General features: G+C 45.1%; 1 protein-coding gene across 1 annotated transcript in view; it reads right to left on the minus strand.

The window, feature by feature from the left end:
- The window catches only part of PSMD1 (proteasome 26S subunit, non-ATPase 1), a 162367-nt gene that overhangs the window by 47086 nt on the left and 89517 nt on the right, over positions 1-25764 (minus strand). Inside the window, exons 17-18 of the mRNA XM_058188640.1 lie at positions 21833-21947; positions 16480-16596 (exon numbers count right to left, since the gene is read on the minus strand). Of these exons, the coding sequence (XP_058044623.1) occupies positions 16480-16596; positions 21833-21947 (232 nt within the window). The remainder of the gene's footprint in view (positions 1-16479; positions 16597-21832; positions 21948-25764) is intronic.

The following is a 25764-nucleotide window of genomic DNA, read 5'->3' on the forward strand; positions in this document are numbered from 1 at the left end:
GAAGGCCCGTTTGAAGGTCAGGGAGTTGTCGTAACCCCGGAGGTAGCTCGTTCCACAGGGCCGGTACTGCCACAGAGAAGGCCCTCTCCCTGGGGGTCGCCAACCTACATTGTTTGGTCGATGACACCCTAAGGAGGCCCGCTCTGTGGGAGTGCACAGGTCGTTGGGAGGCAATCGGCGGCAGAAGGCGGTCTCGTAGATATCCCGGTCCTAAGCCATGGAGCGCTTTAAAGGTGGTAACCAACACCTTGAATTGCACCCGGAAGGCCACCGGCAGCCAGTGTAGGCCGCGCAGGATAGGTGTTATGTGGGAGCAATGCGGTGCTCCCTCTATCACCCGCGCGGCCGCATTCTGGACTAGCTGGAGCCCCCTGGTGCTCTTCAAGGGGAGCCCCATGTAGAGAGCATTGCATGTAGAGAGCATTGCAATGTCCAGGCGGGAAGTGACGAGGGCGTGAGTGACCGTGCATAAGGAGTCCCGGTCAAGGAAGGCCTTGGCCTTCCATCTTCCCCAACTTCTTGGGTCTTTTCCTCCAAGAAGTCCTCTCTTTTCATTTGGTGGCCAAAGCATTTGAGCTTCAGGGTCAGGATCTGTCCTTCCAAAAGGACAGTCAGGGTTGATTTCCTTTAGGGTTGGCTGATTGGATCTCCTCGCAGTCTGAGGGACTCCCAAGTGTTTTTCTCCAGCACCACAATTCAGACTGGGGAACCAGTTAGCAGTAGCATTTAGACTTATATACCGCTTCACAGTGCTTTACAGCCCTCTCTAAGCAGCTTGAAGAGCCAGCCTCTTGCTTCCAACAATCCAGGTCTTCATTTTACCGACCTCAGAAGGCTGGAAGGCTGAGTCAACCTTGAGCTGGTCAGGATTGAACTGGTGGCAGTCGGCAGACTCAGCTTGCAGTGCTGCATTCTAACCACTGTGCAAGGAAGGAAGGAAGGAAGGAAGGAAGGAAGGAAGGAAGGAAGGAAGGAAGGAAGGAAGGAAGGAAGGAAGGAAGGAAGGAAGGAAGGAAGGAAGGAAGGGCAATATCACTTAGACCTATATGCGGCTTCAAAATGCTTTACAGCCCTCACCGAATGGTATACAGAGTCAGCATCTTGCATCCAACAATCCGGGTCCTCATTTTACCGACCTCGGAAGGATGGAAGGCCCAGTCAACCTCAAGCCGGTCAAGATCGAACTGCTCGCAGTGGGCAGAGTTAGAATGTAATACTGCATTCTAACCACTGCGCAAGGAAGGGAGGACAATAGCATTTAAGACTTATATGCTACTTCAAAACACTTTACAGCCTTCTCTGAATGGTATACAGAGTCAGCACCTTGCCTCCAGAAATCCGGTCCTCATTTTACCGATCTCGGAAGGATGGAAGGCTGAGTCAACCTCGAGCCGGTCAGGACTGAACTGCTTGCAGTGAGCAGAGTTAACCTGCAATACTGCATTCTAACCACTGCGCCACCAGGGGCTCTTTAGCTAAAACGAGAAAGGATTTCCTCAATTGACAAAGCAATTATGTTTGGAAGAGTTAGCGGTAAAAGGAAACCAAGCCATCAAAGAATAATGGTGGCTGGACACCATCAAAGCTGACCCCAGCCAGAGAATCAAACAACTCGAATAACAACAACAACAACAATAGAGTTGGAAGGGACCTTGGAGGTCTTCTAGTCCAACCCCCTGCCCAGGCAGGAAACCCTACACCATATCAAACAAATGGCTATCCAACATTTTCTTAAAAATTTCCAGTGTTCCTCAGTCTATATACAAATTTACGAATTTTCTAATTCCTTATATATCAAGTATATACTATATTACTACTACCCCTACAACTATATACATATTTATAAAACCTATTATACCCTCACAAGTACAATATACGTTGATCTATACATTTCCAGACATTCATTCATTATCTCTTATTTTTGGCATTCTTCCTCCTATCGAGCCAGTCGTAGAATTTACTCCAGACCTCATAGTATCTTGATCCGCTTTTGTCTTTTGAGTTCTAAAATCAATCTGTCCATCTCTGCACAGTTGTACATTTTGTTGATTATTGCAATGAAGATACATGTGCCCAGATCAAAGGTCTCCAAGTTTGGCAACTTTTTTTTTCTTTTTTTCTTTTTTTTATTCAAAAAGTTTTACAGAAAAAATTTTCCCCCCCTTTCCCCCTACCTCCCCTCCCCCCTCCCTTCACAACCCCCCTCCCCCCCCCGACTTCCCGGAACGAGCACAAGGTATACTATATGTTATAGTAACTTGAACTTGACGTAAATGTTAGAAACCAGAGACGTAGAGCAATGTCCATTGTTTTTGTTTGTTTTTAAAACCAATAAAAAATTTCCCCAAAAAAAAGAAAAAAGAAATTTTTTTTTCCAGTGTTGGAGCATTTACAACTTCTGCAAGCAAGTTGTTCCACTGATTAATGGAATCTGATGAAGTGCAAGATGGGGAGAGGCCCGGCCCAGAGAGTTGGCAAGAGTTGGATCTGACTGAATGGATATCATCATCATCATATTTCCTGGAATCCCTGATCAGTTTGAGAAGCCCTGAGGTTTTGTTTTCTTTGTTTGCGCAATTTGCAGACTTGTGTCCAATGCAACCTGGCTTCTCTCTTTTGTCCACCCTACACCTTCTGCTGTGCAATCTCAGAATGCAGAAAAAGATCCTTTCTTAATTGCCCTGTGTGAGTTGAAGGCCACAACTTCACACCCAGCATCACTGGGACGAGAACCTCAGGCCTGAGAGAATGCAGCAAAAACCTCAGAGCCCTTGGAGCAATAACTAAAGGACTTTTTAATCCTCTTAACCAGAGGATCATTGGTTGCCCTCTTCCCCTCTTTGGAAGAGTTTTATAGCTCCCGCTGCCTTACGAAAGTTCAAAACGTTCTTAAAAACCCATCTCATCCTGGACAACATTTTTTTTTTTGAACTATTACCATCTGGCAGCCGGTACAGGACAATAAAAACAAGGACAAATGGATTGAAAAACAGCTTCTATCCCAGGGCAGTAACCATACTGAATTCTACGGTATAGCGCAATATCGGGTTTTCAATTTTAATTATATAGAATGTAAAGGATGTACGTTTGTGTTTTTATTTTTATAATTATAATGTACACTGAAGACGGCATTTGATTTCGTTGGACCATGTGCAATGACAATAAACTAAACTAAACTAAACTTTGATTATCTGGAAATACTGAATTTATCAGACCCAAAAACCTTAATTTTACAAAAAAAACCACCCTGCTTGGGACTGTTTTATTTTCTTAGACACCAACTTAATAATCATAGGTCTTTGGTGGTTAAGAGTTGAATGATTAAGTTTCCACCAGTCTTAAGGCTATAAATAACACTGTAGTAACCCACACATATTAAGTGCAAAAGGCAGAATTATTTGGATCGGTTTACATCCTGCGATGATATCTTTAATGCCATCTAACAGCGCCTGCCTATTCCAGGTCCTTGGGAAGGGCGCGATAGAAGGATTAAAATGCCAATTCCAGTCTAAACAACTAGCCTGACTTGTGCCACGAACCATAAAAATGAAGAACTGCTCTGGGACTTCAGAATTCAGACAGAGCGGCACCTGCCACAAAGCACCCCAGACTAAACAACCGTTAATAAGGCAGACAATAAAATCTGGATAGTGGACGCAAAAGTTCCTTGGGATGACAGAAGAGAAGAGAAAGAATTGAGGAAGATCTGAAAAGCGAAATGGAACGACTGGGGCAAAAGAAAGCAAAGATAGCCCCAATAGTCATAGGAGCTATTGAACATCGGGCGCACCAGCTGGACACCATGAGCCGTGGTGGCGCAGTGGTTAGAATGCGGAATTGCAGGCTGACTCTGCCCCACTGCCAGCAGTTCGATCCTCATCGGCTCTCGGTTGACTCAGCCTTCCATCCTTCCGAGGTCGGTAAAATGAGGACCCAGATTGTTGGACGTAAGAGGCTGACTCTGTAAACCGCTTAGAGAGGGGATGTAAAGCCCTGTGAAGCTGTATATAAGTCTAAGTGCTATTGCCCTTCCTTCCTTTTCTTTCTTCCTTTTGTTTTCTTTCTTCCCTTTTCCTTCCTTCCTTCTTTTTTTCTTTCTTTCCTTCCTTTCTTTCTCTCCCCCTCCTTCCTTCCTTTCTTCCCTCCCTTCCTCCTTCCCGTGGTGGTGCAGTGATGAGAATGTAGTATTACAGGCTGACTCTGCCCACTGCCAGCAGTTCGATACTCAGGGCGGTTTACAGCCTACATAAAAACAATATTTATAAACAGAATTAAAAGACAATATAAAAATCTAATTCAATTTAGCTAGTACCTATTAAAAATTATTCAAAGAGCAATGATAAAACCCCACTTAAAACAATAGTATCTTAGGCCAACCCTGCACGGTGAAATAAAAAAGTCTTCAGCTCGCGTCGGAAGGTCCGGAGATCGGGGAGTAGTCGTAGCCCCAGAGGAAGCTCATTCCAGAGGGTGGGTGCCCCCACAGAGAAGGCCCTCCCCCTGGGGGTCGCCAGCCGGCATTGTTTGGCTGACGGCACCCTGAGGAGACCCTCTCTGTGGGAGCGCACAGGTCGATGGGAGGCTATCGGTGGCAGCAGGCGGTCCCGTAAATAGCCCGGTCCTGTGCCATGGTGCGCTTTAAAGGTGGTTACCAACACCTTGAATTGCACAGCCTCCTGATTCGGAGAAGAGAGCTCCACCTCTAGGCCACTACTAATTCGCACTACTCCAGCGAATTCCCCCACATGAGGCAGCCAAAATAAGTGAGATGCAGTTTTGCGATTTTTTTCCCCTTCTAGTGACCTGACTGGTGTGATGCGTTCCAGTTCTTGCTTGTTGGTCATCTTTTGCTGTTCAACAAGTAAGCAGGAGCCTCCTCCAGCACCCCGGCTCAAACGAGTCCATTTTCTTCCTGTCTTCCTTTCTTAAGGTCCAACTTTCACCTAAACAGTTAACAAGACTTTTTTCTCGGGGCCGGGATAGCTCAGGCAATAGAGAAGCCTGTTATTAGAACACAAAGCCTGCAATTACTGCAGGTTCAAGCCCGGCCCAAGGTTGACTCAGCCTTCCACCCTTTATAAGGTAGGTAAAATGAGGACCCAGATTGTTGGGGGGGCAATAAGTTGACTTTGTAAAAAATATACAAATAGAATAAGACTATTGCCTTACACACTGTAAGCCGCCCTGAGTCTTCGGAGAAGGGCGGGATATAAATGTAAACCAAAAAAAAATTCTCTCCCCTTTGGGCTGTTTCAATTAAAGCACTGATACTACAAGCTACTTTTCAGACTGGCTGCCCGATTTACACCTCTGGTAAGCGTTCCACCGTTTGTGGATTCTTGACATTGAAACCGAGTCAAAAATCCATTCAATCAAATCAATCTGAGTAGAGCGCGAAGGGACCTTGGAGGTCTTCTAGTCCAGCCCCCTGCTTAAGCAGGAGACCCTATACCATTTCAGATAAGTGGCTGTCCAGTCTCTTCTGAAAAACCTCCGGTTTGTGGAGCACCCACAAACCCAATTTGTGGAGCATCCCACAACTTCTGGAAGCAACTTCTGTTCCACTGATTAATGGTTTTCACTGTTAGGAAATTTCTCCTTAATTCTAGGTTGCTTCTCTCCTTGATTAGTTTCCATCCATTGTTTCTTGTCTTGCCTTCTGGTGTTTGGGAAAATAGATTCACCCCCAAATCTTCTTTGGGGCAGCCCCTGAGATATCGGAAGACTGCTTTCACGTCACCCCTGGTCTTTCTTTTCTCTATTTATTTATTTATTTATTTATTTATTTATTTATTTATTTATTTATTTATTTATTTATTTATTATTATTTATTTATTATTTAGATTTTTATACCGCCCTTCTCCCGAAGGACTCAGGGCGGTGTACAGCCAGATTAAAACAGAACAATATACAAATTAAAACCATAGTTAAAATAACGTATTCTATAAATGGCCGAAAATTAAAACCGTCAAATTTGACCCGTAAATAAAATACACCAGTTAAAATTATTAAAATTTAAAAATTTAAAAATTTAGGATATTAAAAATTAAGCCAGTCCCGCTTGAATAAACAAGTACGTTTTCAATTCACGGCAAAAGGTCCGAAGGTCAGGTAATTGACGCAAACCAGGGGGAAGTTCGTTCCAGAGGGTAGGTGCTCCAACAGAGAAGGCCCTTCCCCTGGGGGCCGCCAGCCGACATTGCTTGGCGGACGGCACCCTGAGAAGACCCTCTCTGTGTGAGTGTACGGGTCGGTGGGAGGCATAGGGTAACAGCAGGCGGTCCCGTAAGTACCCGGGCCCTAAGCCATGGAGTGCTTTAAAGGTGGTAACCAACACCTTGAAGTGCACCCGAAAGACCACAGGTAGCCAGTGCAGACTGCGCAGGAGCGGTGTTACCCGGGAGCAACGTGTGGCTCCCTCAATCACCCGCGCAGCTGCATTCTGGACTAACTGAAGCCTCCGAGTGCACTTCAGGGGTATGCCCCATGTAGAGGGCATTGCAATAATCCAGACGAGAAGACTAGTCAAATCCAAATCCTGCAACCGTTCTTCATATGTTTTTGTTTCGTAATCATCTTAGTTGTTCTTCTCTGCACTTTTTCCAAAGTCTCAACATCTTTTTTGACTTTGCTAAATCTTAAGGAATCCAGAGAAACTAAAGAACACCACCAAGGATCCAGCTTCTTAAGATTATTTCCCTCTTATTAAAAAAATAATAATAGTTTGTCGATGAATATATCTGAAACTCCAAGAGCAACGTCTGCGGAAATGTCAAAAGCCGGAGGAGATACTGAACAGGCCTTCAAATTTTGAGGGCAAAGCTGCAATTCCCATTATTGCTCTCCACTTTGTCTTATCAATTGATTACGCAAATTAGCCCAAAAATACCTAACTAGCGATGTGACTAAGCTTCCTTAGAGATAACATTTGATTTTTGTAAGGACTTTCTCCTTAAATAGTCTTTTTTGACTCACACAATTTCCGTTTCCTGTACTGATAGTAGGGAATATTTGGAATTTAGGGTTGAGTTGTTGGATTCCTTTGTGCTCTCTGAGCTCGGTGGTTTCCTGGCAGATGTTTCATTACTCAAACTTAGTAAAAAGAGCAAAATAAGAACAAACCCAACTCCTTTCTAGCATTGATACTGTTACCTGGTTTGGTAATGAAGCAGCTGCAAGAAAACCAACCAAGCTCAGAGTGCACCAAGTATCCCGCAGTCCTTTTCCTCTTCCTCCTATCCGCAAACCCCACTCCCTTCTAGTGCTGATGATATTCCCTAGTTGGGTCATGAAATGTCTGCAAGAAAACCAACCAAGATCAGAAAGCACCAAGGACCCACAGTCCTCCTCTTCTACACAAACCCCATTCTCTTCTAGCACTGATGATGTTACCTAGTTGGGTCATGAAACGTCTCCAAGAAAACTGCCCAGCTCAGAGAGCACCGAGCATATCTCTGTTTTCTGGATTACACAATCTCCTCCACCCCAGAGAATGCTTGCAAAGGTGGAGACCCCAAATCCTGCCCCCCACTCCCCCTGCAAAATACCCATTTTGACCCTCTGCAGGCAACAGTGTGTGGCTACTACATCTTCTTCAACACCTTGTAACAATTCTGCCGTAAAAATATAACATGGGAACAGCTGCAGGGAACTGAGGCGGCTCTGTTCTCTTTTCAAAGAGGGCTTCCAAATTCTCAATTAAGTGTAACTTGCAGAGGAAGAGAAGACGGAGGATGTTACAACCAATCTGTCAACCAAGGACGGTATATACACCAGAGAGCTCCAAGACCCGCCAAGAAGATTCACATTAAGCTTCTTGTTTAACATGTCTGTATAAATCAGTGAACTCAGAAATTTGGAAATTCTCGGATGGCTTGTGCTAAGGGGGGGAGGCGGGGGGACTAAATTCGAAGCTTAATATCCACCAGGAGCCAAGGGCTGCACTGATGGAAAAAAATAAGTCTTTGACACTGCTGCATCAACATAAAACCAGAAATCTTTCCCAGGAAAATCAACTTTTGGTTCAGGGGTGTGCAGTCTTGGCTACTTTAAAGACCTGTGGACTTCAACTCCCAGAATTCCCCCAGTCCACGGATCTTAAAAGTTGCCAAGGCTGGATGAACCCTGCTTTAGCTACTAAGACCAAGCATTCCCAAACTTTACTACTTTTTTTTTTTTATTTGCATTTATATCCCGCCCTTCTCCAAAGACTCAGGGCGGCTTACACTATGTTAGCAATAGTCTCATTCTATTTGTATATTTATATACAAAGTCAACTTATTGCCCCCCCCAACAATCTGGGTCCTCATTTTACCTACCTTATAAAGGATGGAAGGCTGAGTCAACCTTGGGCCTGGTGGGACTTGAACCTGCAGTAATTGCAGGCAGCTGCTGTTAATAACAGACTGCATTAGCAGTCTGAGCCACAGAGGCCCCCTTAAGACTTGTGGACTTCAACTCCTAGAATTCCTCAGGCAGCCATGCTGGCTGGGAAAATTCTGGGAGTTGAATGTCCACAGGTCTTAAAACGGCCACGCTGGGAGACCCCTGGTCTAGACAATGGGAGGTGTGCAGGGAAAAGATTGTTGTTAATTCTCTTCGACGACAACAACACAAGACCTGCTTCGGGAACCAAAGGTGGCTTCCTGAGATAGAAAAGTATGGTACTTCTGAATTTGGTGGTTTTCTTGCAGACATTTCATGACCCAATTAGGTAACATCATCAGTGCTAAAAGGGAGGAGGAGGAGGAGGAGGAGGAGGGGGAGGGGGAGAATGACTGTGCTGCTCTCTGAACTTGATTGTTTTCTTGTAGACGTTTCATGACCCAACTAGGTAACATCATCAGTGCTAGAAGGGAGGTGGGTTACTACTTATTCATATATAAGTGGCTTGTCTTCTCAATGTTAGTGAGAGTGTTTTTGGGGGCTCCTTGATTACGCTACTGTTTATTATTTGATTGTTTCTCGGATTTGGTAGTTTTTTAATTGGGGTATTGTTTACTGCTTAATCGTTGTTGGTCCGATAGGGCTGGCTGGGCTGGAAAATTGCAGGCACTGTTTACTTCTCGATTATTGATCTAATTTTTAATCTTGGTGTTAATCCCTGCTTATCTGCGTGTTGATTGCTAGCGAGGTGGTGTTTTGGCCATGGTGGCGCAGTGGTTACAATGCAGTATCGCAGGCTAACGCAGAAATCCACTGCCAGCAGTTCGATCCTGACCAAGGATGACTCAGCCTCCCATCCTTCCGAGGTGGGTAAAATGAGGAGCCAGATTGTCTGAGGGAAGAGGCTGACTCTGTAAACTGCTTAGAGAGGGCCGTAAAGCACTGTGGAGCGGCATATAAGTCTAAGTGCTATTGCTGTTTTTGTCTCCTTTTTGGCTTTTCGATTGTCTCTTTCGAATGGTGTGCAAATGTTATTCATCTCTATGTGCCTGTTGATGGCTGTTGATGTAATGGGTGCCAAGCTTTGAGGAATTCTTTAGCATTTTTGGATGTGGCTTAGTCTGGGATGCTCGCAGGATATTCCTGTTGAAACTCTGATTAAATCTGTCAATGAGCTGTGGAAAGTGTGAAAACACCAAAGACCCAAGAAAGAATACTGTGCCCATACAAACTTCTTGGTTCAATGATTACAAACATAAGTGTTTTGTCTCCCCATGACCATGATCCTCATCTTCAGATATTTGCAAAAGGCAAATGATTATAAGATAGCAATTGCTTTTCCAAGGAAGTTTAAGTAATCTTCCTTAAGGGCCTGGGTACTTACGGGACCGCCTGCTGTTACCTTATGCCTCCCACTGACCCGTACGCTCTCACAGAGAGGGTCTTCTCAGGGTGCCGTCCGCCAAGCAATGCCGGCTGGCGGCCCCCAGGGGAAGGTCCTTCTCTGTTGGAGCACCTACCCTCTGGAGCAAACTTCCCCCCGGTTTGCGCCAATTATCTGACCTTCGGACCTTTCGCCGGGAATTAAAAACCTATTTATTTATCCAAGCGGGACTGGCTTGATTTTTAAATTTTCAAATTTTAAATTTTTGTAATTTTATATGGGGTATTTTAGGTTGGGTCAATTGACGGTTTTAATTTGGCCATTATTGAATATGTATTTTAAATTGATATTTTAATTTTGTATATTTAAATTGTTTTAACTGTGGCTGTACACCGCCCTGAGTCCTTCGGGAGAAGGGCGGTATAAAAATTTAAATAAATAAATAAATAAGTAAGTAATCAACCAACTAGAGAAGAAATGAGCTGTTCAAAGAAGGGCTCCCAAGATAAAACCTTAAGAGCTAAAATTGAGAACTGAAAATAGGAGCCAAGGCACCTGCGACATCATCAAACTTAAGTGTCAACAACTGTTGTTGTTGTTGTTTTTCAGAAGGGGGGATTCCCTGATCCGAATTTCAGTGTATTTTCAGCATTAGTCTCCCTTTAAACCACAGTTACCGGTTGTCCTCGACTTACAAGAGTTTGCTTAGTGACCATTAAAAGTTACAACAGTACTGAAAAAAGTAATTTATGCTTGTTTTTCACACTTATGACTATTGTAGCATCCCCCCCATGATCACGTGATCAAAATTCAGAGGATGGGCAACTGACTCATATTTATGACGGTCGCAGTGTCCCGGCGACCTTCTGACAAGCGAAGCCCATGAGGAAGCCGGATTCACGTAACAATCTTGTTACTAACTTAACAACTACAGGGATTCACTTAACAACGGTGGCAAGAAAGGTCGTAAAATGGGACAAAGCTCACTTAAGAAATGTCTCAGTTAAGGACAGAAATTTTGGGCTCAGTTGTGGTCGTAAATCGAGGACTGTCTGTATTTCAGGAGTTGAGCAGGATGCAAATTCTGCTCATGAGCTCCTGGCAGTGACCCTTTGAGAGCTGTATGCAATGAAATTTCATTTTTTTTTTCATAAAAAAGTTTTATTTTTACAATCATATCCAACAGCTCATCCAATGTACAGTTATATACAATTAGTCGGGCCTGCCCAGTCACCACCCCCCTTTTAGCTCTCTTCCCTCTTCTACCTTCTTCTACTTTCCAGACCTTCCTCTCCTTCTCTTATCTACATCCTCTCCTTCAGAAATAAATCTAATACAAAATATTTCCTAAATTTACTCATTTAATGTCTGCCGATTATTGTACATTTAAAGTGACAGCGAAGTTCATTCTAAATTTACTCATTTAATGTCTGCCGATTATTGTACATTTAAAGTGACAGCGAAGTTCATTCTAAATTTACTCATTTAATGTCTGCCGATTATTGTACATTTAAAGTGACAGCGAAGTTCATTCTAAATTCTAAGTTCTGAGCAATGCCAGTCCTCAGCCTGGTTGCAAATCTAGCCAAGCAGAACTGCAACTGCAAGAACCCTGAGCTATAAACTCTCGAGTTGTCAAACAAATGGAAAAAAAAACACACACCAAAAACCCACCACTTGGAATGTATTATTCCACAGCAGAATACATTATTTAAGAGAGAGGACTTGTATAAACTTTCAAACCTACAATCTCTCTCTAAAAAAAAAAGGCACCAGTAACGCGCTTAGCATGCTTATTTCACTCTTTTAAAGAGCTAAAATTGAGAACTGAAAATAGGAGCCAAGGCACCTGCGACATCATCAAACTTAAGTGTCAACAACTGTTGTTGTTGTTGTTTTTCAGAAGGGGGGATTCCCTGATCCGAATTTCAGTGTATTTTCAGCATTAGTCTCCCTTTAAACCACAGTTACCGGTTGTCCTCGACTTACAAGAGTTTGCTTAGTGACCATTAAAAGTTACAACAGTACTGAAAAAAGTAATTTATGCTTGTTTTTCACACTTATGACTATTGTAGCATCCCCCCCATGATCACGTGATCAAAATTCAGAGGATGGGCAACTGACTCATATTTATGACGGTCGCAGTGTCCCGGCGACCTTCTGACAAGCGAAGCCCATGAGGAAGCCGGATTCACGTAACAATCTTGTTACTAACTTAACAACTACAGGGATTCACTTAACAACGGTGGCAAGAAAGGTCGTAAAATGGGACAAAGCTCACTTAAGAAATGTCTCAGTTAAGGACAGAAATTTTGGGCTCAGTTGTGGTCGTAAATCGAGGACTGTCTGTATTTCAGGAGTTGAGCAGGATGCAAATTCTGCTCATGAGCTCCTGGCAGTGACCCTTTGAGAGCTGTATGCAATGAAATTTCATTTTTTTTTTCATAAAAAAGTTTTATTTTTACAATCATATCCAACAGCTCATCCAATGTACAGTTATATACAATTAGTCGGGCCTGCCCAGTCACCACCCCCCTTTTAGCTCTCTTCCCTCTCCTACCTCTTTCTCCCTCCCCACCGTTCTAAAATGGTAACTGGGCAGACCCGACCCTACATTAATTATATTTATACATCTTCAATAATCCCTGTACATTAACCATCACTCCATCCTCTACCCTCAACTCCCCAATTCCCCTCCCCCTTACCCTCCACCCCGACTTCCCAGAACAAAATGCAGGGTATCAAAACTGACAATCATAATCCAAAATAAATCCTAAATTATAATCTCTAGTCACTCCACACATAATCACACTCTCAATTCCCCTCTCCTTCAGAAATAAATCTAATACAAAATATTTCCTAAATTTACTCATTTTAATGTCTGCCGATTATTGTACATTTAAAGTGACAACAAAGTTCATTCTAAATTCTAAGTTCTGAGCAATGCCAGTCCTCAGCCTGGTTGCAAATCTAGCCAAGCAGAACTGCAACTGCAAGAACCCTGAGCTATAAACTCTCGAGTTGTCAAACAAATGAAAAAAAAAAAACACCAAAAACCCACCACTTGGAATGTATTATTCCATAGCAGAATACATTATTTAAGAGAGAGGACTTGTATAAACTTTCAAACCTACAATCTCTCTCTAAAAAAAAAAGGCACCAGTAACGCGCTTAGCATGCTTATTTCACTCTTTTAAAGAGCTAAAATCAAGATTAAGATTTCAAACTGAGCCGCACAATAATAAGAACATTTCTCGAACAAGGTAACCTCCTGTACAGGATTCAGGGTGGGGTGGAAAGCTTGAGGGTGTTTGTTAAAAAAAAAATTGCTAATAGGCATGGCGAATAAAGCTGAATCGTTTTACTCAGTACTACTGATTTTTGTCCCACTGATTAATTGTTCTCACTGTCAGGAAATTCCTCCTTAGTTCTAGGGTTGATCTCTCGTTTGCAAGTTTCCACCCATTAGATCAGAATAGAGCGGCAAGGGACCTTGGAGGTCTTCTAGTCCAGGGCTCTGCTCAAGCAAGAGATTCTATACCCATGATGGCGAATCTATGGCACGCGTGGTCTGCCAGCAGCCTGCAAAGCTGGCAACGGACTCGGACAGTGATGAGGCTGAGGAAGAGCGAAGGCCAGTCCTGGAGGCTGGGGAAGGCCCGGATGAGGGCTCTGCATCAGAGGCAGAGGTGGGGCCAGGGCCATCGGGAGGTGAGGTGCGCACTCTAGAGTCTCCAGAGGTTGACAGTAGTGAGGCAGAGGAACAGGAGGAGCCTGTTCCTAATGCACGCATGAGAACAGCTGTTCTGTCCTCCTCCGCCTCCGTCCGAATGATGACTTAATTAGCCGGCACTATCAGCTCTGGCGGCAAAAGAGCCAGCGTCTGCCAAGAGCCCTCGTTATCTTCCACGACGCTGGTGAGTCACAAACTTCAGCTCTAGTCCATCAGTGGATTTGCCTGTTACAAAGAGACACAGCAGCTCTGGCTGCCTTTTATATCCTGTGGGGTGTGGCTCTATGACTCAGCACTTCCTAGGCCTGCCCCACCCTTGCTTCTGTTGTTCCCGCCTCTCCTGCCTATGAAACCTAGGGTCCAGCCAGGCCTGATTGCCATCAGTGGGTCTGCAGGCGTGGCTTGGGGTGGGGGGAAGAGTCAGGGGACGGAGGCCTCGTTATCTCCTCCACCTGGCCTGCCTCTGGCTCCTGGAGCTGAGCCAGGGAAGCCGGTGCTCCCGAGGTAAGTCCTGACGGCCCTTCCCCCTCACTGTCCAAGTCACTTTCTGGCAGCAGGCCCGGCTCCAAGTCACTTCCGGGCATGGGGCCAGGTTCGGGGGCTGGAGTCACAACAAGAGCTGCCAGAAGGCAAGAGCAGCTCAAGCAAAGAGGACAGCTCAGGAGTAAGGCTAAGAGATGATTGGCCCCTCCCATAAGGCTTCAAAGACCACCAACGGCGTTTGGGCTCTTTGTCAGAAAACAATGTTGATAGCTTTGTCTTGCTGCATTTGTTTTGTATCGGCGTCTTCTGAACTTTTGCCAAGAAAGGCCTTTAGCACTTTGCCTAATTGCACCAAGGTTTGTGATAGGACTGAAGAATTTGTGTTGGGAGGCATTTGTTTTAATTTGAGTTGAACAACGCTGGGAATGAGTCAATTCTCAGCTGTTCTAATAAAGTTCGTTTGTTTTTACACTGAGTTTCCTACTACCTGCTTGGGCCTGGGTCACAACACACAGCACCCCCTCTGATGGCATGCGAGTTGTCGCCCCAGTTCAGTTCCGCCATGCATGCGTGCGCAGCTCCCACCAGCCAGCTGGATTTAGGGTCTCTGCCACGCATGCGTGGGAGGTGGGGTGTGTGCGGGGGGATGTCACACGATTTTGCGAGGGGTCGCGTACGCATGGATGGGGGGATGGGATGTGTGTGGGGCCACACGTGCATGGACGGGGGCGTGAGTGCGGGGATGAACACACATTGCATTTCGGGAGTTTGAGCGGGCAGATGTGAATTCATGAGCACGCTTCCGCACGTTGGGCACCGGAAACGGTTAGCCATCACTGTTCTATCCCATTTGAGACAGGTGGCTGCCCAGTCTTTTGTTAAAAACCTCCTGTGATGAAATTTCTCCTCAATTCCAGGTTGCTTCTCTCCTTGACTAGTTTCTATCCGTTGCTTCTTATCCTGCCTTCAGGGGCTTTGGAGAAGAGGTTGATGACGATGACAATGAAGGACTGGCTCGTGGTGCCTCTGCCAGTGAAAACAGAGCTCAGGGAGCCCCTCACTCCCCGGTCTCCGTTTTTGCTAGCAGAGGGCTGCAAAAGGTCATTGCGGCCGAAAATAGAGCTCAGACTGGCCGCGTGTGGCCAGTCCCCTCCGGCTCCGTTTTCATTGGCAGAGGGCTGCAGGACGCCATTGTGGCTATAAACGAAGCTTGGACTGGCCGCGTGTGGCCAGTCCACCCCCCCGCCCCCGTTTTCGTTGGCAGGGGGCTGCAGGAGGCCGTTGTGGCTGAAAATGGAGCTTGGATTGGCCGCATGTGGCCAGCCGCCCCCCAGCACCGGTTTCACTAGCAAAGGAGAGGGCTGCAAGAATCCATTGCAGCCAAAAACGGAGCCTCGACAAATGATGTTGAGCTGGCCATGCCCCCCCGCCCGGCTCCGTTTTCGTTGGCAGAGGGCTGCAGGAGGCCGTTGTGGCTGAAAACGGAGCTTGGACTGGCCGCGTGTGGCCAGCCGCCGCCCCCCCACCGCCCGGCACCAGTTTCACTGGCAAAGGAGAGGGCTGTAAGAATCCATTGCAGCCAAAAACGGAGCCTCGACAAATGATGTCGAGCTGGCCATGCCCCGCTGGCCATGCCACCCCCAGCCCCCCTCTCACCTCCGTCCAAACGATGGCTTAATTAGCCGGCACTATCAACACTGGCAGCAAAATAGCGAGCGTCTGCCAAGTGTCTCTGTTATCTCCCTCGACGCCGATGAGTCACCCAGGAACAAACAGAACTTCAGCTCTTAGTTAAACAGTTGATTTGCCTGCTACAAAGAGGCACAGCAGCTCTTGCTGCCTTTATATCCTGTGGGGTGTGGCTTCATGACTCAGCACTTCCTAGGCCTGCCCCACCCCTGCTTCTGTTGTTCCAGCCTCTCCTGCCTACGAAACCAAGGGTCCAGCCAGGCCTGATTGCCATCAGCCGGGTCTGGAGGCGTGGCCTGGGGGAGGAAGAGTCAGGGGACGGAGGCCTCGTTATCTCTTCCACCTGACCTGCCTCTGGCTCCTGGAGCTGAGCCAGGAAAGCCGGTGCTCCCGAGGCAAGTCCTGACGGCCCTTCCCCCTCACTTTCCAAGTCACTTTCTGGCAGGGGGCCCGGCTCGGGGGGTGCAGACACAACAACTATAAAGCAGGGGTGTCAAACTGGATTTCTTAAAGGCCGGATACGTATTGTAGGTCTTCTTGGGTGAGGTCAAACACAACTCTGATGCAGCTCTCAGTGAAATCGAGTTTGACACCCCTGTTCTAGAGTCTCAACATCTTTCTTTTTTTTTAAACATCTTCGTTGCTTTCCTCTCCGCAATCTTTCTAGGATCTCATTAAAACAAGCGCACTTCCGACGAAAGGCCAGGCCGAAACAAAAGCACCTTCAGCATGTCTCCCCCATTCTTCTTCTTTTGACACATCCTTCTCCTCGCACACCTCCCCGGTTCAAAGATCCCTCGCTCACCTTTGGGCAGAGAACTTCGGTCTGCTGGATCATGATCAGAGCTGATGCAATCAGAGCCCCCTGACGCACGTAGTTGACAGGATCGTTAGTCATCGGTTCCAACAAATTAATTGCTTCCTATCGGGAAGGGGGAAACGAGAGAAAAAAAGGAGAGGAATATTAACTTTAGTTACCTTTCAAGCGCCAGGCTTTCATCAGGATTATCCGATTAGCATCTTCAAGCAGGGCATGGTAGGGAGCAGCTGATGAGAAGGACACCAAAAAGGGCACTCGCGCGACAGGCGCTCCGAAGATCAAATGTTTTAATTTCTTGGGGGGGGAAAAAGGGGGCTGGAAGGAGTGTGAAGCAAGCAATTTGTTTCAGGTCAGAAAAACACTTATTTTATTTTTTTAATGCTGCTGGTCTCAAGGCTACTTCTGAGAAACGCCTTCCGTTACCGGTCCTCACTCTTTCCGTGAAGGGTCCCCTTAATTAAACCGTTGAAGAAGGGGAGAGACGGTTTTGGTCCAGTGGTGAATGCACCAATTTAGAAACCAGGAGATGGCGAGTTCTAGTCCCACCTGAGGCAGGAAAGCCAGCTGGGTGACTTGGGCCAATCACCAGGACACAGGGAGTTCTAGTCCCACCTGAGGCAGGAAAGCCAGCTAGGTGACTTTGGGCCAATCACTGGGAGATGGTGAGTTCTAGTCCCACCTGAGGCAGGAAAGCCAGCTGGGTGACTTTGGGCCAATCACTGGGAGATGGTGAGTTCTAGTCCCACCTGAGGCAGGAAAGCCAGCTGGGTGACTTGGGCCAATCACCAGGAGACAGGGAGTTCTAGTCCCACCTTAGGCAGGAAAGCCAGCTAGGTGACTTTGGGCCAATCACTGGGAGATGGTGAGTTGTAGCCCCATCTTAGGCAGGAAAGCCAGCTGGGTAACTTGGGCCAATCACCAGGAGACTGTGAGTTCTAGTCCTGACTGTGGCAGGAAAGCCAACTGGGTGACTTTGGGCCAGTCCCTCTCTCTCAACCTAATCCACCTCACAGGGTGGTTGTTGTGGGAAAAATAGGAGGAGGAAACAATATTAGTTATGTTTGCCACTTCGAATTATTTATAAAAATAGTATCATTTTCAAAGTTGATAAACACTGGTCTAGGGCCAGATAATGAACTCGTAGGTTAAATGAAATGCAGACAAATGCCACGGATGGATCAAAGTCTTTTTATGGCTTACTTTTCCCAACTTGAGCTCTCCGACACTTTCCTTCCAATTATGCAGTTCTAACATATTAACTCAGACTTTGCTATATGTTGATGTAAGAAGACCCACTGACATAAACATGCGCTCGAGCGCTTTTATTTCAGAAATAAACAATAAAAGTGCAAGACTACAGCCAGTCAGGTTGTTATCCCGACTGCAGAAAGTTACAGAGAGACAACGCAGACGTGGGCGAAAGGCTCGAGCAAAACGATTGCCCGTTTTATGTCCAGTCAAGGAAAATATCGTCAAAATATCAAGACAGGAAATCAATAATAGTTTCTGTACTTTCTCTAGACTGTGCCCTCCGAAGAGGACTCTCCAAAAGCTGAAGATGTTTCAAGAAAACCGTCGAGCCAAAGAATGCGTCTCTTGGATAAATAAAAATTAGGTCTTGCATAAGCACAGGTCAGGAACCAGGAGATAATGCAAGAATACGAGCGGGAGCAACCTTTAGATCAATATTTCTCACTTTTAAGCTACTTTCAAGGGTGTGGACCTCAAGTCCCAAAATTCCCCAGCCAGCCTGCACTAGAATGATCATTTCTTTGAATTCATCCAATGGAGTTTGTCAGAGATGTGCCGAAAATACCAATCAAATATAACTTTGGCTAACAAAGGCCAACTTGGCTGCGCAGGTGTCCCTCAATTTATGACCACAACTGAGCCCAAATGTTGGCTGCTAAGCGAGAATTAAACATTTATTAAGTGAGTTTTGCCCCATCTAATGACCTTCCTTGCCACATCTGTTAAGTGAATCACTGCAGATGTTAAGTTAGTAACATGGTTGTTAAGTGAATCAGGCTTCCCCACTGACTTTGCTTGTCAGAAGGTCACAAAAGGGGATCATGTGACCCAGGACACTGTGACGGTCATAATTCTAAGTCACCTGCCAAGGGTCCAAATTTTAAACATGTGACCATGGGGATGCCGCAATGGTCGTAAGTGTGAAAAATGGTCCTGTCACTTTTTTCAGCGCCACTGTGACTTTAAGTGGTTACTAAATGAACTGTTGTAACTCGAGGACTATCTGTATATCTGTCTGCCATTTTGTTGCAAGTCATTGCAAATGAAAAGGGTGGCAAATAAATTTAATAATAATTTTTGAATGTTTGGTTGACTGAGTTTCATGTTTAATGAATAAAAGAGATAATAAGTGTGTCAATAATATTGGTGATACATTTATCTATCTATCTATCTATCCATCCATCCATCCATCCATCCATCTATCTATCTATCTATCTATCTATCTATCTATCTATCTATCTATCTATCTATCTATCTATCTATCTATCTATCTATCTATCTATCTATCTATCTATCTATCTATCTATCTATCTAGGAGCAAAGAATGATCGCAGCTATTTCTTCCTTTTAACTGCTAGTGGGGGTTTGAACTGATTGGTTGGGGGTTTGGCTGTGCTCTGATTGGATGGTGGGGTTGGCTGTGCTCTGATTGGATGGGGGTGTGTTCTGTTTGGGTGGGGGGGGCTTGGTTGTGCTCAGGTTAGTCTGAGTTGCAGGGGGATTTGAGTTGGCTCCTAACCAATCAGTTCAAACCCCCACTAGCAGTTAAAAGGAAGAAACAGCTGCGATCACACATTGCTCCTAGAAGCACGAAGCAGTAAACACCAGCCTGAAGATGATGAATGAGACTTCGTCGAAACGTCGCCAAGACACTTCCAGTTTTACACGGGAGAAAACCCGAACAACCAAAGACCTACACACACACACACACGTCTCATTCGTCATCTTCAGGCTGGTGTTTTCAGCTTCGTGCTTCTAGGAGCAATGTGTGATTGCAGCTAGATCCCAGAAGCACGAAGCTGACGCCTGAAGATGATGAATGAAACTTCGTCGAAACGTCGCCAAGACACTTCCAATTTTACGTGGGAGAAAACCCGAATAACCAAAGACCTACATACAAACACCCGCGAAAACCTCAGAAAATATATATGTATGTATGTATGTACGTACGTATGTATGTATGTATGTATGTATGTATGTATGTGTGTATGTATGTGTGTGTGTATGTAATTATTATTAATCCTTTTAGTCTTCAAAACCGTTTCCATCTATAAAATGAATGTATTTAAAAATTTAGGGATTTGGGTTCTTGCTAGCCTAGTGGAGGTTTTCTTAATCTCCTTCCTTTTTTTTTATTGTTTTAATGTGATACACAATCTGACAAATAAACAACATCTAAAAATACTTCCTATTTCTAAACGCATTAAAAATGTGATACATTTTTAAATGTTCAGTTGACTGAGTTTCATGTTTAATGAATAAAAGTTAATAATCAATCAATCAATCAATCTTGTGCCAGCTGCTTTCATTAACCTGGCTTTTCTGACTCCCTGTAGATGTTCCCTCCCATCATCCCCAAGCAGATGATGGTTTATGATGCAGGGTTTCAGGCTGACCTACATGCCTTCAGCAAGGAGTGCTGGGGGGGTTTGATTCCAAACATCAAAGCTGGGTGACCTTGGGCCAGTCACTTTCTCTCAGCCCTAGGAAGTAGGCAATGGTAAAGCACTTCCAAAATCTTGAAAGAAAATGCCAGGGTCTTGCCCAGGCAGTTGCCAGAAGTCAATACTGACTCAAAGGCACCCTCCCCTCCCCCCCCACAAAAAAATAATAATCTTCAAGTTAGAAATGTTTTTTTAGGAGGTCTTTTGTAAAAATAGCCAAAATTATATATAATTCCTCTGCTTTATCCTCAGCCTGGAGGTCTAGTGGTTATGGCACCAGGCTAGAAAACAAAACAATGTGAGTTCAAGTCCTCCCCCACACCTTACTCATGAAAGCCGGCTGGATGACTTTGTGCCAATCAGCAGGAGGAGCCGAATTCTAGTCCTGACTTAGGCATGAAAGCCATCTGGGTGACTGTTGTGGCCTGTTGGCTGCCGGCCCCTACAGCAGCCGAATCAGAGGAGGAGGCGTGGGAGCCAGGGTCAGCATCAAGGCAACCTGAGAGCTCCAAGGGGGAAGAGGGAATGGAGCTGGCAGGGAGAGAGAGACAGAGGCAGAGCCTGGGCCCTCCATCAGCCCTCAGATGAAGAGTCAACAGCCCCCAGGTCTGGAGTGGCTGATGAGGAAGAGGAGGAACGGCTGGGTCCAGTGCCTGAAGCTCGGATGTGCAGAAGGCAGAGGAGAGGAGAGCAGTGGAAATCTATGGGATGGTCCTTGGGACGAAAGAGCCACCACTGCTAGTGAAGCCCCACCCTAGCTCTGGGGATAAAAAGCAGGGGGCAGAGATGAATAGATGTGGCAGGCAACTATTCATCTTCCGGCCAGACAGAGTTCTTCGCCCGCGAGAGAACCTTTTTGTCGGCGCTATCGGCGCTCCTAATAAAGGCATCTTTTGAGTTCACGTCACAGGGTTTGTCGTGTTTGGGGAAGCGGGGCGAGAAGAGTGACACTGGGCCAATCACCAGGTGACGGTGAGTTCTAGTTGCCTTTAGCCATGAAAGCCGGTTCAGTGATTTTGGGCCAACCAGCAGCAGAAGGTTGAATTTGAGTCCCGCCTTAGGCAGGAAAGCCAGCTCGGTGTCTTTGGGCCAATCACCAGGAGACTGTGAATTCGAGTCCCGCCTTAGCCATGAAAGCCAGCTGGTGGCCTTGGGCCAGTCCTTCTCTCTCGGCCCAACCCATCTCAGAGGGTTGTTGTTGGGTAAATACAAGGCGGAAGGTGTGTTACATATGCTTGCCGCCTTGTGTTATTTGTACAAATAAGAAAAAGCGTGACACAAACGAACAAAAGAAATACTCCAGTTCTTGGATTTTAGTGGGAAAAAAGGAGAAAAGAATTGCAGCTTGGTTTTTTTTCTTATTTACATTTATATCCCGCCCTTCTCCGAAGACTCAGGGTGGCTTACAGTGTATAAGGCAATAGTCTCACTCTATTTGTATATTTACAAAGTCAACTTATTGCCCCCCCAACAATCTGGGTCCTCTTTTTACCTACCTTATAAAGGATGGAAGGCTGAGTCAACCTCGGGCCGGGCTTGAACCTGCAGTAATTGCAGGCTGCTCTGTTCTAATAACAGGCTTCTTACCAGCCTGAGCTATCACGGCCCACAGCCTGAGCTATTATGGTTGCACCTGGCCTTACCTTGTTTCCTGTCCCAGCGCAACAGATCCCCAAAGCCATCGCTGCTCCATAGCGGACATGTGGGTTGTAACTTTCGGACAACAAGGAAACAACACTTGGACATTGCTCAGGAGTCCTAAACAGGAAAAACAAAAACCACGTTATCTTTACAAGCTGAAAAGATGGTTATCTTTATAAAGATAGTTATCTTTATACAATCCTGGGTGATATAAACAGAGGCTTAGAATCAAGATCACACAAAGTTTGGGAGAAGGGCGGTATAGAAATCGAATAAATAATAATAATAATAATAATAATAATAATAATAATAATAATAATAATAATAATAATAATAATAATAATAATAATAATAATAATTAGTGCCACTTTACAAAGCCCTAGTAAAGCTACACCTGGAATCCTGCAACCAATTTTGGTCACCACACTGCAAAAAAGATGTTGAGACTTTGGAAAAAGTGCAGAGAAGAGCAACTAAGATGATCAAAGGCCTGGAGACGGTGAAGGAAAGTTCTAGGTTTTGGGTCTGGCTAGTCCAAAGAAAGGAAGAATTAGGGGCAGGGGTGATAATCCAGCAGGTTCTGGAGAACCGGCAACGGAAATTTTGAGCAGTTCGGAGAACCGGCAAATACTACCTCTGGCTGGCCCCATAGTGGGGAAGGAATGGGGATTTTGCAATATCCTTCCCTCAGGAGTGGGGAGGGAATGGGGGATTTTGCAGTATCCTTCCCTCAGGAGTGGGGAGGGAATGGGGGATTTTGCAGTATCCTTCCCTCAGGAGTGGGGAGGGAATGGGGATTTTGCAGTATCCTTCCCTCAGGAGTGGGGAGGGAATGGGGATTTTGCAATATCCTTCCCTCAGGAGTGGGGAGGGAATGGGGATTTTGCAGTATCCTTCACTCAGGAGCGGGGAGGGAATGGGGATTTTGCAATATGCTTCCCTCAGGAGTGGGGAGGGAATGGGGATTTTATTTATTTATTTTATTTATTTATTTGTTCAAATTTGTATACCGCCCTATCTCCCTAGGGAGTGGGGAGGGAATGGGGATTTTTCAGTATCCTTCCCTCAGGAGTGGGGAGGGAATGGGGATTTTGCAATATCCTTCCCCTGCCACACTCACCAAGCCACACCCACAGAACTGATAGTAAAAAAAACTGGATTTCACCATTGATCAGGGATGGCATGATAGCGGTATTTCATTATTTGAAGGGCTGCCACAAAGAAGAGGGGGTCAACTTATTTTCCAAAGCCCCTGAAGGCAGGACAAGAAGCTATGGATGGAAACCGATCAAAGAGAGAAGCAACCTGGAATTAAGGAGAAACTTCCTAACAGTGAGGACAATTAACCAATGGAACAACTTGCCACCAGAAATCGTGGGTGATCCATCACTGGAGATTTTTAAGAAGAAATTGGGCAGCCACTTTATCTGAAATGGTATAGGTTCTCCTGCTTGAGCAGGGGGCTGGACTAGAAGACCTCCAAGGTCCCTTCCAGCTCTATTCTATTCTGGATATAGCCTGGAAAAGGCTGGATAAAAATTCCCCCCCCCCAAAAAACAACAACCAAAGGACACCCACACAGCTTGGCTCTTTCCGCTGCCTCTTTGATGAGGAACTCTGAGCAGGAATGTAAATAAGGAGGTGAAGAGGGCAGAGTTGACAAACTGGGATGGATTTTATTTTTTTAACTGAAGGCAGCTCAGGTACGAAGGCTATAAACGCTGCCAAAGCCATTCGTCACCTTGTTCTCAAACAAAGCTCAAAAGTTTGCAAAAAAAAAAAAGAGAGCACGAGAGAGAGAGAAACCTGTTCTAAACACGCGAGGTGACAAGGCCTTGAATAAATGAAGCCAAAAGTTAAAAGGAGAAACACATGTTTTAAGGCCCACGTGCCAACACGCTGGTACTGCCTGGGCACTGGTTCAAATCGCAGATGCCTACGAAAAAGAGGAACAGCTCTGAGTTTTTAATTTTCTTTTTCCTCCCCGAAGATAAGCTCATCCATCAGAATCGGTATCTGCTCGAATTCCTCAATATGCTGAGCAGCTTATATATATATATATATATATATATATATATAGGATGTATATTTCTAGACCGGGATGCCTTGTGCACAGTCACTCACGCCCTCGTGACGTCTCGTCTGGATTACTGCAATGCTCTCTACATGGGGCTCCCCTTGAGGGGCATCCGGAGGCTTCAGTTAGTCCAGAATGCGGCTGCGCGGGTGATAGAGGGAGCCCCTCGCGGCTCCCGTGTGACACCTATCCTGCGCAGACTGCACTGGCTACCTGTGGCTTTCCGGGTGCGCTTCAAGGTTTTGGTGAACGTCTTCAAAGCACTCCATGGCATAGGGCCGGGCTATTTACGGGACCGCCTACTGCTACCGAATACCTCTCACCGACCTGTGCGCTCTCACAGAGAGGGACTCCTCAGGGTGCCGTCAGCGAGACAGTGTCGTCTGGCGACACCCAGAGGAAGGGCCTTCTCTGTGGGGGCTCCCGCCCTCTGGAACGAACTCCCCCCAGGACTTCGTCAACTCCCGGACCTCCGAACCTTTCGTCGCGAGCTTAAGACACACTTATTCATCTGCGCAGGACTGGATTAGGATTAGTTTTTAAATTTGTGGGTTTTTTAATGGGTTTTTATCATTTATTCTAAATTTTTAATCTCGGCCAATTGAATAAGTTTTTTAATTGTATTTTAATAGTATTTATATTGTAATATTATTGTTTATTTTATCTGGCTGTGAACCGCCCTGAGTCCTTCGGGAGAAGGGCGGTATACAAATTTAAATAATAAATAAATAAAATAAATAAATATATATATATATAGGATGTAGCTGCGATCACACATTGCTCCTAGAAGCACAAAGCTGAAAACACCAGCCTGAAGATGATGAATGAGACTTCGTCAAAATGTCGCCAAGACACTTCCAATTTTACGCGGGAGAAAACCCGAATAACCAAAGACCTACATATATATATATAAAGTAATCCCTCTTAGGTTTTTTTTTCCCTTCACACATTCCATATTATGCCTGTAATTATTTTGTCTAAATGAATGGCCGCTCTGGTATTCACATGGTGCTAGGCCACACACAATGTTTCCAGCACAGGGTGATGATGATGGCTGGAACTCGCACCTCTCTGGCTTATTTAACAAACCATTATGAAAATTGTGCTTTATGTTTGCCCCTTCTTTCTCTAAAGTTCAGGGAAGTTTAGTTAACTACACAAAGACAAGAGCAAAAAAAACGGCTTGTGTGAAATCAAGAGAGTCCCATTTTCTCTGGGAAATATGAACAATAAATAAATGAAAATACATCAACAAAAGCAAAAAATAAACAAATACATGAAAATACATGAATAAAATCAAAAATAAATAAAAATATAACAATAAAATCAAAAGTAAATAAATAAATGAAAATACATCAATAAAATCAAAAATAAATAAATAAATAAATAAGTTAGAAAGTTAAATTATTTCTTCTTTCCATGCACAAGATTTTAGAACAAAATGGCTGTGAAACAAAATCGTTTTCAATCGTTTTGGGTTATTCTTCGGGAGTTAATTTGGGTGGTCATCGACTTATGACCAAAATTGAGGCCAAAAAGTTTATGTTGCTAAGCGAGACATTTGTTGAGTGAGCTTGGCCCCGTTTTACGAACTTTCTTGCCACAGTTGTTAAATGAATCCCTGCATTCGTTAAGTTAGTCACACGATCATTATGTGAATCTGGCTTCCCCATTGACTTTCCTTATCAGAAGGTCACAAAAGGGGATCACATGACCCCAGGCCACTGCAACCGTCGTAAATATGAGCCAGTTGCCAAGCATCTGAATGTAAATCACATGATCATGGAGATTCTGCAACCGTCATGAGTGTGAAAAACCGTCATAAGTCACCTTTTTCAAAGCGATTGGAACTTCGAA

This window comes from Ahaetulla prasina, chromosome 6 (genome assembly GCF_028640845.1).
Source record: "Ahaetulla prasina isolate Xishuangbanna chromosome 6, ASM2864084v1, whole genome shotgun sequence".
Taxonomy (NCBI): Eukaryota; Metazoa; Chordata; class Lepidosauria; order Squamata; family Colubridae; genus Ahaetulla; species Ahaetulla prasina.